Raw genomic sequence first — 13,574 nt, forward strand, 5'->3', positions numbered from 1 at the left:
TAACTTTCAGGACGACCAGTCAGACTGTATCGGTGGAAAACTAGAGAGTAGTAACCACATGAAAAAAACGAATCTGCATTAACAGTACAGGAAAAGTTGAACTCAGAAAAATTGCAGAAAAAGCACTTTGTACATATTTATTTGTTACATTTTTGTTTTGCGTAATAACTGACGTAACTCTATCGCTATTGATGACTTGGGCTGGAAATAATGATGAATTGTTACTTTGACAGGATATGCGTAATATACGATTTACCTACAAACAAGATGCACGTACTCGTAAATCTATAGTGGAAAATCTCGTCAAGTATGCCTTCCCGCTAAATCACAACGTGGTATGATCTGTTTGGTAAACTTTTAACATCTCAGATTTACTATATGTTTTAAAGATTCAGTTTGCTACTTCTTTAATTAAGTATTAAAACAAATAAATTGTTTAAATATCAGTTATGTCATACAAACATAATTTTGTATATATACAATACATTATATATAGGCAGTGTGATTAAATGACCAGTAAATACAGTAGATTTGCATAATCAACACATGCATGATAAAAAGACAATGCAATAGCATTTAGTCTGAACTTTAGTTATGTCAGTTTTCACTCCTCCTGTATCATGTGACAGCCACCAGCCAGTCACAAATGTATATACTTATATTCTGTGAATTTCTTGCACATGCTCAGTAGAAGTTGGTGACTCAAAAAGTGTAAATATAGAAAGACTGTGCACAATTTGTGAATGGAAGTAAATAGGAAAGTTGTTTAAAATTGCATGCTCTGTCTGTCTGAATCATTTTGATTTGAGTGTGCCTTTAATATCAGACCAGTTAAAAAAAATAGACGACTTTGATTAAAGGGACATAATAATACAAAAGGTGAAAGCACCATTCCCAATCCTACTTGTGTAAAAGGGCAATAACTATTCATAAAAACAAAACATTGCTCTAGCAATATTTGGTACATTATTTATTTACTTTTTGTTAAAGTGAAGACCATATATCTTTTACTGTTAAATATATAATCCTAGTCAGTTGCCTACTTGGTAGTAACAATAAATGTCTGTTTTTTACTTCTTTTGTTACTACCAAGCAGTAAAGTAAACCATTGCAATAGGAACAGCTACCAAAATTCTATTGTTGTTATCGTGAAGTAAAGTTAACAATTAAAACAATTTTTTATTCCAACCAACTTTCATTCAAGATATATGGAAATAATTTGTTAATTTTAAGACATTACTTCCAGTCCTTACACATAAAGAGTGCTGATTTTTATAAATCATTCTAAAAAAGTCATTCTTTTATGATTATTTTTGTCAGGTCTCTTTAACATACATAATTATAAGCTGGGCTCACTGCCTCCTCTCACCGAAGGGAGAACCCATTTTTATATATATATTTGGTTAAAACAAAAACTGTAGTGGGGAGTCTAAAATATAAATTCACAAACAACACTTTTATTTAGGACTAAAATGTGTTTTTGTAAGAATGTGAATCATTCAAGTCTCATATTTTTGGTTCCTGAAAGAAAAGGTTACAACAATTATATTAGACCTAGGACTTAGTAAGGCAACACTTTCAATCTGAAAAACAGTTCTTAGACATTGCAATTAAGATATGTTTGTGGCCCCTATTTTAAAATGGTGGACACCTCTGGCTTAAATAATGACTAAAAGAACCTAGGTGCTAATTTTTAATTAATTTTATACGAAGCCCCAGAGTGGCCACAAAATGTATTTACTTTTAAATAGTGTGCACGATTTACTAAAATGTAAGTACGATTTACACTAAATCATGTGGACGACTGTATTTTTCTTCATAAATGGAAAGAGTCCACAGCTGCATTCATTACTTTTGGGAAATAAGAACCTGGCCACCAGGAGGGGGCAAAGACACCCCAGCCAAAGGCTTAAATACTCCTTCCACTTCCCTCATCCCACAGTCATTCTTTGCCTTTCGTCCCAGGAGGTTGGCAGAGAAGTGCCAGAAGTTTGTTTTCGTCTCTTATGGAGGGTAGTACTCTTCGACATGGGACGGAAGTTTTAAGTAATCCTGTCAGTCCCTCAGTGAGGGCTTGGATGAAAGTTAGAGTCCGGAGCTGCAGGAAGAGTCTTTCTGCAAAACCATACCGACTCATTTTAACAACTCCACAAGCAATCGGCGTTGTCGAACTTCGCTGCCTGCTTTCTTCTCTCAAGTCCATGGCGGAGGCGATGCTACTATCCGTCACACTTGAAGGGCCGTGTTCCTGTTCCATAGCGTAGATTCCGTTAAGATCATTTCATTTTACTTCTTCATGATTGTACTGTAACTCATTTGTTCCTGCAAACTTACATGAAAAATTACAGGGTCTCAGTGAGACTCCTTTAGTTTCTTGGAATCAAGATATCTCCTGAGGTGGATTATTGAACAGGGGGGGGTAATCATGTTTATGGGATTCAACATTGCTTATGTGTAGTATTAACTAGGCTCATTGCTTTTGGAACATAACGACCTTTCAAAGTGATGCGACCTTACAGTAGGGAGCACTTTTTTTGGACTGTACGGTTCACCTTGTGACCTGGTGTGTTTACGTTCTGGTCTCCCATTTCCGCATTCCTGACTGTGTGGTGACGGAGAAATATAGTCCGATGGTGTTTGGCTCATAGGAGGTGGTGAGTGCCCCAGCCATTGTGGGTGTCAGGTGCCGTTCAAATGTTTTATATATAGTCCATTTTTTGGTATCCTTTATCCAATTATGGAGGATACTGATGTTGAGATTGTTCAACTTTCTGATTCAGATTCTTTGTCCTGTGACGAATGTGAATTGGCCCCATTGAGTCAGGTCAGTCAGTTATGTTCTTTAGGCTGTCCTAGAGCACCTTGTTCCTCAGGCTCTGGGATTCAAAGGACTGCTGAGCCATCCACCTCGGGGGGCCCTGTCCTCCGGGAGGCGAGTTCCCTACCGCTCCCTTCTGCTACACATGCGGGTAACCCAGGTTATGTTTTTTCCTCCTCGGAGGGTGGATTGTTTCCCCCGGGGTTGTGGCACGTTTTCGCTTTTGCGTACTTTTGCCGCTTGCTCGTCTTCAGATGTTTATTTGCGATTGGGCTCGTGCCCGATTGCCACGGGTCTCTCGGCCAATGGAGGGCATGTGCAGTTCCCTGTGGGTGTAACTGTTCCTGAGTGTTGTGCCTTTCGTTACAGGCTGGCTCGCCTTCATGTTCTACTCAAACATGTTTTTGAGTTGTTTGGGAACCCTATCTTTCTCGGCTATGGGACTCATCAGTCTCCTATTTCGAATGGCTCACCTCGTTAGACATGGGGGATGACATAATCTCCTTTAAGTCTTGTTATCGAGATCCTTCCCAGTTTTGTTGGAGGAACAGGGTTTCCGTTAGGCTGGTCCTGCGGATCTTTCGGTTCTTCTTGGGCGTTAACCTTCGGGTTGCCTGTCATTTTATTTTATCCGGTTAGGATGAATTTTCTTTTTCATGCTATGTTTCCTGTGGGAACTTTCTCTGGGATCAATACTCGCTGTTTGCTTCTATGGAAGTTGTTTGGGACACGTTAGTCCCATGTTGTCAGTTTTTTTCTTCCTCCCTCTCTGAGGGCGGATTTAGCAAGCTTGGCAGTTATGACCCTGTTTGCAGGCTGGTCCTGCTTGGGTTCAGATCTTCTGTCTCGCGGCTTATTCAGACACGTGGCGCCTATTATACCTTGCTGGTCAGGTTGGGGTGCCGAGTGTAAAATATTTATGTTTCTTGTTATTTGCTTTACAAGTTTCAGCTAAGCATTCTCAAGAGGACTTGCGGGTCCGTGCGGCTCTCGGGATTGTTTCAGTCCTTAAATGGCCATCTCTCTGGTGACTGGATCAGTGAATTCTGCTGTGTCACTTTCTGTTGCTTTCAATAGCCCCAGAACCTAGAGTATTCCTTTCCACGTGGTTCGAAGGTTAGAGGGTTTAGCACCTTGTGTCCGTCGGGGCGGTTTTGCCTTTAGGAGGCCCTGGGAGTTGTCCTTTTTGGACTTGTTCCTTTAGAGGTTCTCTTCTTCATTGAGACCTTCTTGGACTTTGTCCATTTCTCCTTGTGGATTGGGCCACCTTTGGGGGACTTGGATTCCCTTCAGGAGTTGGTTGTTCCTTTTTGGGACATTAGACAGTGAGGTCTTTTTGGGCTCCAGTTAGAGGTCCTTCCCCGGGGTTGGGAATGCTCTGCATCTCCTTCTTGGGATAGAAGAGGTCCTAGTGGTTTTCCACTCATATGGTTCAGGAATTGCCATCCAGGTGGCATCCAAACCCATGTTTTACTGTCCTCTGACTTAGAATCTGAGGTTATGTGGAGGCTTGTTGTTGCTCTGTTCGGGTGACTTGTCCTCACTTTTCCCATTGTGTCTGGAGCTCCTGGCTAGCTGGACAGCTAGCTCAGCATACTAATGCTCAGCTAGCTGGACAGCTAGCCATCATACTAATGCTCTGTAGCTACTCTTTACTGTAGTAAACCGAGGGTTGCTAGTTCGATCCCTGGCGAGGTCTTATCAGCCTTTCCTCCTTTCAAGGTTTATAAAATGAGCAGCGCCTTGAGTCCCTTAGGGGGGATTAGCCACGCTTTTCAAGCACAATCATGTTAATGTTGCTTGGACTCCTGTTAGCTCTAGTGTCCTTTTATGGCCTTGGGAGGCCTTGACTCTTGGAGTGTTGGGCTCCTGCAAGGGGTGGTCTCTTCCCTTTGGGTCGGGACTTGCAAGGGCTTCTTGCTCTTGTTATTCGGGTTATTCTGGGTTTTTCCCTGGGAGGTCTGTTTTTTTTATATCAGACAAGGGATTTATGTTCCTGGAATATTGTTTAATTTAAACATTTGGGGGGCCCGGGCTTCTTGTCCTGATTCTTCCGGTTGTTGAGGGTTTTACTCTGCGTTTTCACTTTGTGGATCCCGCTGTGGAATGTTATCGGACCTTATGATCCTAGGACTGGCCTGGGGGTTCCAATTTCTGGGGTACTTGTGCTTAGCCCTTGTTCTGGCTGTTCTGTTTTACAACTTGGCCAGATTTACTGAGAGCCGGGGCTCTTTGGGGCTTGTCTTGTGTCGGACAATACGGTTCCCTTGGGACAGCCAACTATTGTAACCTGACGGTGGGCTTTCCTGCCTAGCAAGCGGAAGATTTGCGGTTGCTCAGCTGTCACTCTTGCGCCTGGTATGTGTGCTAGCACGATGGTGTTTTAAGGGGTTCTTTCCGTGTTTGTCAGTGACGTGGCCTTGTGTTCTCTCGGTTCTTCCTACGACTTCCTGTCTTATGGGCAGGTGTTTATCGATGCTCTCCTCTTCAAGGGGCTCGTTGTCCTCCTCACGGAGGTGTGGTTCCTTTTTTAGGGGCCTCTCCTGTGTTTGGGAGGTTGGAACAGATGTTTTATCTGGTTCGGAGATTGGTCTGCTCTTTGAGTTGTTCCTTTCCATCTGGGGAGCTGCTGCCTCCGCATTGAGACTTTCGTTGGGTGGCTTTGCTAGATCTCCTTGGGTCTAATGCCTGCTGGATTGTCTCCAGGTTGAAGTGGCTCTGTCCATTCTTCTGCCCTCTTAGGGGCTGGTTTTGGGGTTCCTTTTTGTTCCCTTGCTTCAGATCTGCCATTGCTTGGGCTGGTCCGGCTAGGTGTAGGTTCTGAGATCTGTTGTTCATCCTCAGGTCTTGGGGGTGCCAGTGGACCTCTTTTTGAGGTTCTGTGCCTCTCCCCCTTTGAGATCTGTGAGTACGCCTGGCGGCCTGGATTGCCTGGAGTGTGTTCTCTATCTTGGAGGTTGGGCAATCTGATATTTTGTTCAGCCGCTTTTTCCTTACGGATATTGTTTTCTCTGTGTCTTTCTACGGATGGCAGCGGGTTACTGGAATTTAGATGTTTATCTTTCTGAGTTTGCTACTTGTAATTTTTCTGTTTGCTCAGTCTCTGAGTTCTGACGTTTTGAGGACTTTGTCTTCAGCTGTCTTTTTTGGTGCTGTTGCACGATGTTTGGGAGATGTTTCTTCTCCTTGATGATGCCCGGTTTGCTCCTTGTGGGTTGGGCGTCGTCTCCCCTTGTTCTCAGGGTCCATTCTTGTCTCTGTGGACTTGGCCTTCTTTTAAAGTTTTTTTTTTTACTTTATTGGATCTTGCTGTACCTTTTGGGTCTCCCTTTTGGGGATTTTGTTACTGTACTAGTAAAGGGTTGTGTGGGGACTGACTGCTGGGCGACGAGGAGGAGTGTTGGCTCAGTGAGTCTGCTTTGCGGTCTCTAGTTAGGCTTTTGGACTATCTGCGGGTCAGTGTCCTTGGGGTCTTTTTCCTTTCTAGTTTTTTTTGCCCGGCTCCGACGAACCGGGGTTTGGTTGGGTGGTGGTTTTTCAGGCCTAGTGCCCTCAGAATGGGCCGCCTATTGTAACCTCCCGTTCTTGCATTCAGTGTCCTCTATAGCTTGGTTATTGTTTTCCCAAAAGTAATGAATGCAGCTGTGGACTCTTTCCATTTTATGAAGAAAAACATAAATTATACATACCTGATAATTTTCTTTTCTTTAGATGGAAAGAGTCCACAGCTCCCCACCCGTATTTTTTCTGTGGGGCGTCTTTTATTTTTTATTCTTCTGGCACCTTTTCAACCTGGTATTTCTTCTACTGTTCCTTGTTCCTCGGCAGAATGACTGGGGGATAAGGGAAGTGGGAGGAGTATTTAAGCCTTTGGCTGGGGTGTCTTTGCCTCCTCCTAGTGGCCAGGTTCTTATTTCCCAAAAGTAATGAATGCAGCTGTGGACTCTTTCCATCTGAAGAAAAGAAAATTATCAGGTAAGCATAATTTAAGTTATCTATACTATAATTGCTTTTTGTAACGCGTCCATCGCTGTCATCAGTTGCGCGTGCAGCCAAAAGAATGTTGGCTGCGCCTGCAGCTAAACTAATCCACCTGGGGCACATATGCGGCATCGCCCGCACAAAGTATTAACAAAAACACCTAACCGCCCGCACAAAGTATTAACAAACCACCCGCACGAACGCAATATGTACCTCAACCGCCATCCCCCCCACTGCAATAACTAAAAACAATGTATCAATGTATCAATCCTCCATTCACCCACAACTCAAATAACCTAATTACAATAGTAACCAATAAACCGCCAACCCACCACAACGCAAACTACCTAATTACACTATTAACCCCTAAACCGCCAACCCCCCCATAATGCTAAGAATTAATCACTAAGCCCCCTAACCTAACACCTAAGTTAATCCCAATTGCATAAAATAAAAAATCCTATCTTCTTAATAAATTAATTAAAAAGTACCAAAAAAATAAAATCCTAATATAAAATTAAAAAAATAAAATAACAATACATTAAAAAAACAAAACCAATTTCAGTAGCTCTCATCCTATTGACTGATTTGAAAATTTCAGCCAATAGGAATGCAAGGTACCCCAAATATAAAACGGGTACCTTGCATTCAATCTTCAGTGTGCAGCGGCGATCGCATGAAGAGGATCCTCCAGGCTGAATGTCTGCGTGGCCAGCCCCACGCCGCATCGCCTTCTCTCCGGATGAAGATAGATGTCCCCATGCTGGAGGAAGATGGAGCTGCCTGGAAGAAGACCTTCCCCACCGGACTTCAGGAATGGTGAGTATCTATTTCGGGGTTAGACTTAGGTTATTTTTTTTTAGATTAGGGATTTTTTATTTTAATGGGCAGCAAAAGAGCCGATTGCCCTCTTAAGGGCTATGCCCATACAAATGCCCCTTTAGGGGCAATGGGTAGCTTAGATTTTTTTAGTGTTAGTTTTTTTATTTTGGGGGTAGCTTAGGTTTTTTTAGTGTTAGTTTTTTTATTTTAGGGGTTTTGGTGTATGTTGGGGGTTTACTTTTAGAGGGTAATTTGTACTTTAGTTAGGTAAAAGAGCTGATCGCTTTAGTGTCAGATTAGGGGTGTTTTATTTTGGGTTGGCTTTTTTATTTTTATAAGGGTATTTGGATTAGGTTTAAAAAAAATATATTTTGGATAATTTCGTTTATTTTTTTTCTGTAATTTCAGATTTTTTTATTTTTTGTAATATTAGAGTTTTTTATTTTATTTTTTATCTTAGGTTTTTTTATGTTATGTTAGGTTTTTTATTTTAATTTTAAATTTGGATTTTTTTATTTTGATACTCTTTAATTTATAAAGAAGATAGTGTTTTTATTTTATGTAATAGGGGTTAACTTAGGGGGTGCTAGGTTAGGGGGCTTAGTGATTAGATTAATTCTTAACGTTGTGGGAGTTGGCATTTAGGGGTTAATAGAGTAATTAGGTACTTGGCTTTGTGGGGGGTTGGCAGTTTAGGGGTTAATAATGTTAATATTGTGTCCACTCTGGGGCTCCATGCTTTTAATATAAGAATACTTTAAAATCCTAATGTTCTTTTAATGAAATAAATGAGAAGATGAAATTTACAAAACTTGAATCTCCATCTTTTCAGATTTAGATTATTATTGGTGCCTTGAGGAAATTCCCTTTTCCCAGTATATGATAAGCTAATGATGAGTTTTTTGTTTGTTTTTTTAGCTTCACTTACAGTGAATACGTAATACGTAGCTTCAGTTGTATTGTAAATAAACTTTTTATTCCACTGTTTTGTGTTTTTTTTTTTTTTTGCACAGCCTGTTTTTGCTTTTGAATACAAAGAGATATTCCCTGAAAATGGCTGGAAGGTGTATGATCCCATTTTAGAATATAGGCGACAGGTGAGTTGTGTTTTTTTTCCTTTTAAATTGTCTTATTTCTGTGAGATTTCAAAATACAGAATAACATAAACACAAGACATAACCTAACCATAGACTGTATAGGAATGATATGTGACCTGCAGTGTAAAGCTGAAAAATTATTTAATTCTCATGAAGTTAGTCCTAATTTGGACATGAATAAGACGGTAAGGATTCCGACTGGTAAGACAAGATGAAATTGTCGTTTGCACAAAATAATTAGGTCAAGAGAGCAACACTTTTAAATAAACTAAACATTTAAATATTATTGATAATGTGTTAATGAAACCAATTATTGTGGGAAGGACACTGCAAAGATATATGATGTGGCGCTCTTTTCTACACACGTTGAATAAAAAAAGAACCATTAGCTTTAAGTGACAGGAAATACCTTTCAATACTTAAACATTTCTGTTGCCTTGCTATAGAATAACACATATAAGCCAAGTCTAATCTTGTTTGCTGCAATTGTTTTTCAACAGCCTAACTCCACCCACCGTTTGCTTTAGAGGAGCCTACCTGCACTTGAGCTGCAGTTGACAATGTTAGCCACAGTCATTATGTTAGTATAAAGTTAATTATTTTGCTGTTTCTATCTTCTAAAGCCTATTAGGGACATATACACTGTGTGCACAATTATTAGGCAAGTGAGTATTTTGACTAAATCATCATTTTTATGCATATTGTCCAACTCCAAGCTGTATAAACTTAAATGCTTATTGGATTTAAGCATATCAGGTGATATGTAATGAGGGAAGGTGTGGCCTTAGGAGATCAACACCCTATATCAAGGTGTGCATAATTATTAGGCAGCTTCTTTTCCTCAGGTAAAATGGGCCAAAAAAGATATTTAACTGACTGAAAGTCAAAGAATTTTAAAAGACCTTCAGAGGGATGCAGCACTCTTGAAATTGCTAAGATATTGGGTTGTGATCACAGAACCATCAAACGTTTTGTTGCAAATAGTCAACAGGGTCGCAAGAAACGTTTTGAGAAAAAAAAGACTCAAATTAGCTGCCAAAGATTTGAGAAGAATCGGCTACCAGGAACCCATTATCCTCCAGCGCTGTCATATTTCAGAACTGCAACCTACCTGGAGTGCCCAGATGTACAAGGTGTTCAGTGTTCAGACATGGCCAAGGTAAGGAAGGCTGAAACCCAACTGAACAAGACACATACGTTGAAACATCAAGACTGGGCCAAGAAATATCTGAAGACAGATTTTTCAAAGGTTTTATGGAATGATGAATGAGAGTGATTCTTCACGGACAAAGATGGATGGGCCCGTAGCTGGATCAGTAATGGGCACAGAGCTCCACTTTGACTTAGACGCCAGCAAGGCTGAGGTGGGGTACTGGTATGGGCTGGTAGTATTAAAGATGAGCTAGTTGGACCTTTTCGAGTTGAAGATGGACTCAAAATCATCTCCCAAACCTACTGCCAGTTTTTAGAAGACACTTTCTTCCAGCAGTGGTACAGGAAAAAGTCTGCATTTTTCAAAAAGACCATGATATTTATACAGGACAATTCTCCATTGCATGCATCCAAGTACTCAACTGCGTGTCTAGCCAGTAAAGGCCTTAAGGATGAAAAATAATGACATGGCCCCTTCCTCACCTGACCTAAACCCTATTGAGAACTTGTGGGCCCTTCTTAAATGGGAGATTTACGGCAATGGAAAACAGTACATCTCTCTGAACAGTGTCTGGGAGGCTGTGGTTGCTGCTGTATAAAAAGTTGATCGTCAACAGTTCAAGAAACTGACAGACTCCATGGATGGAAGGTTTATGACTGTTATTGAAAAGAAGTGTGGCTATATTGGTCACTGATAATTTTTTTGTGTGGAAATTTCAGAAATGTTTATTTGTAAATTTTAAGTTCTTTGTTTATTATTCTCACTTTAACAGATGAAAATAAACAAGTGATATGGGAAAATTTGCCCAATAATTGTGCACACTTAGATATTCTCCTTAGAAAGCCAAAATCTCACTTTTACTTTCTTAAATATTCAGGTTTGAGGTTTACTAACATTTTGGATTGACCAAGAGCACTGTAGTTGTTCAATAATGAAATTAATCCTCAAAAATACAACTCAATTGTGCACGCAGTGTATGTAGCTGGGTTCACTTTGATAAAATAATTTTATATTGACATTTTAATTACTTTTTTAATCCTTTAAGCTGGGTAAACATCATTAGTCTGATACTGTCTGAGTTTTTTAATGAAGATTTCATTATGATTTTGGAGAGTTACCTTATCCCATGCTTCCATGTTTTACACCTTTAGATATTTCTAGTCACTAAAAAGCTTATTAAAATCAAGCGAGATTGGCAACTCACAGAAAAAACATCTGCTTGAAAAATGGAATTTTTTTAATATAAAGCACTGCTCAAAAAGTCTGCCAATTGTACTAATATCGTGTCACATCTCTCTTCAGTTCCTGTTGGATACGCATGAAAATATGACGCAGATTTAAGCAAATACACTGTGTGTCTTTTTGAATAAAGTTATTGACACAACAAGAACATCACTGTGTTCCTAGAATTTTAAATGAACATTTTAACAAAAAACATTGATAGGTAGATGTCTTACATTGTAAAGTTATAACAACCAAAGTGGCAGATTAAAAATCAACAAAATTCTTTGTAAAGAAATTGAACTAAAATTTACATTTCAGTAAAGCAAACATGTCTAGTGACCCAAAAAGCTGGTGTGGCATCTAAATAGAATTAATAGTTCACCAGGTAGAATCAGCTTGTTTTAAAGCCAAATAGAAAAGTGCCATTGTGTGATACTGTGGTTATTAAAGGGACAGTTCACTGTAAAATTGTTTTTCCCTGAATGTGTTCCCCATGACTTGTTATACCAGCTGCAGCATATAAAATGTATGAGAAATTGCTAATTTATGCTTCTTTTTGCTAAATAAATAGCTTAATTTGCTCTTTGAAACCACAGCCCATCAAAATAGACTTGGCTTGCTGACAGATTAGATCTCGTTATCTTATAACTCAAATGCTTTCCTTTCTTATTTCTGTCTCTGTACAATACTTGGAACAATTGAAAATTATTATTTTAAAGCTTTATCTCTATTCGACCTTCCACGGTGAGTGCTGGCTGTGTTTACATAGTTTCTCAATAGCCTATACCACTGGTTTTCAAACCTCCCCTCAGGCCTCCTCAACAGGCCAGGTTTTCAGGATTACTTTGGATGAGAGCAGGTTAAATAGCCATGTTTACTAATCCGCTGATTATTTCACTTGTTCAGATATCCTCAAAATGTGGCCTGTTAGGGAGCCCTGTGGACAGGTTTGAAAACCAGAGGCCTATACCTAGATATAGAAACTTTCAGTATAGGTGCGGATACTACAGGCTAAATCACATATTTCAAATGCCAATATAAAGGCTAAGGAGCTATTTGTAAATAATTGAATGCACAGCAGGTAAAATGGATCATTGGAACAAATTAAAGGAGAGAAAGTTTTTGGGTAAACTGTCCCTTTAAAGTTTATGGTAAAATTAAGTTATAGGGTAATTGTGTTTTTGTATCTGAGTCACTGAGAATGGTCTACAGTGCAACTTTCTTCTGATCCATACAGTTTAAGTTTGAGGGGAACCCCATAAAATGGAAATTATATATCCACCATGTTGTTGATATTCTTTGGATTGAAAAGATGAGCTGTAGAGAAAGCACATTTGACTTTTAATTGTAGCTGATGACATGTTGATTTTAAAAGTAAGAAAAATAAAATACTAATAAATGATGAGTTTTGTGTTTTTCCAGCTTTCAACATTTAGATTAGTAAATACACACAGACAACATCTTAATTTACATAGCACAAATCTTTACTTATTTCCTCATAGAATCACATTAATCTAATCTGACACATCCTTAAAAAAATCGATCCAGTTTCAATAAAAAAATAATCTAATATTGTACGTTAATAACTCTGCCAACTGCTTCTGCAATGTGAACACAAGTTTAACGCGCTGATTCTGCTGCTTATATATACAGTGTGTGTGTGTGTATATATATATATATATATATATATATATATATATATATATATATATATATATATATATATATATATATATTGGAAATAAAAAGTCCACACATCCCTTTTAAAATGTCAGGTTTCTGTGATGTAAAAAAATGAGACAAAGATAAATAATTTCAGAACTATTTTCCACCTTTTAATGTGACCTATAAACTGTACAACTCAATTGAAAAACAAACTGAAATCTTTTAGGTAAAGGGAAATAAAAAAATAAAATAATATGGTTGCATAAGTGTGAACACCCTTTTATAGCTGGGGATGTAGCTGTGTTCAGAATTAAGCAATCACATTCAAAATCATGTTAAATAGGAGTCAGTACACACCTGTCATCATTTAAAGTGCCTCTGATTAACCCAAAATAAAGTTCAGCTGTTCTAGTAGGTCTTTCCTGACATTTTGTTAGCCACAACCGACAGCAAAAGCCATGGTCTGCAGAGAGCTTCTAAAGCATCAGAGGGATCTCATTGTTAAAAAGTATCAGTCATGAGAAGGGTACAAAAGAATTTCCAAGGCATTAGATATACCATGGAACACAGTGAAGACAGTCATCATCAAGTGAAGAAAATATGGTGCAACAGTGACATTACCAAGAACTGGATGTCCCTCCAAAATTGATGAAAAGACGAGAAGAAAACTGGTCTGGGAGGCTGCCAAGAGGCCTACAGCAACATTAAAGGAGCTGCAGGAATATCTGGCAAGTACTGGCTGTGTGGTACATGTGACAACAATCACCCGTATTCTTAATATGTCTGGGCTATGGGGTAGAGTGGCAAGACGGAA

General features: G+C 39.2%; 1 protein-coding gene across 3 annotated transcripts in view; it reads left to right on the plus strand.

The window, feature by feature from the left end:
• The window catches only part of MTMR2 (myotubularin related protein 2), a 267,450-nt gene that overhangs the window by 42,566 nt on the left and 211,310 nt on the right, over positions 1-13,574 (plus strand). For all 3 annotated transcript variants that reach the window (XM_053708594.1, XM_053708592.1, XM_053708595.1), the window contains 2 exons: positions 234-335; positions 8,635-8,718. In XM_053708594.1, coding sequence (XP_053564569.1) covers positions 234-335; positions 8,635-8,718 — 186 coding nt within the window. The remainder of the gene's footprint in view (positions 1-233; positions 336-8,634; positions 8,719-13,574) is intronic.

The sequence above is a fragment of the Bombina bombina genome, chromosome 3, assembly GCF_027579735.1.
Source record: "Bombina bombina isolate aBomBom1 chromosome 3, aBomBom1.pri, whole genome shotgun sequence".
Lineage (NCBI taxonomy): Eukaryota > Metazoa > Chordata > Amphibia > Anura > Bombinatoridae > Bombina > Bombina bombina.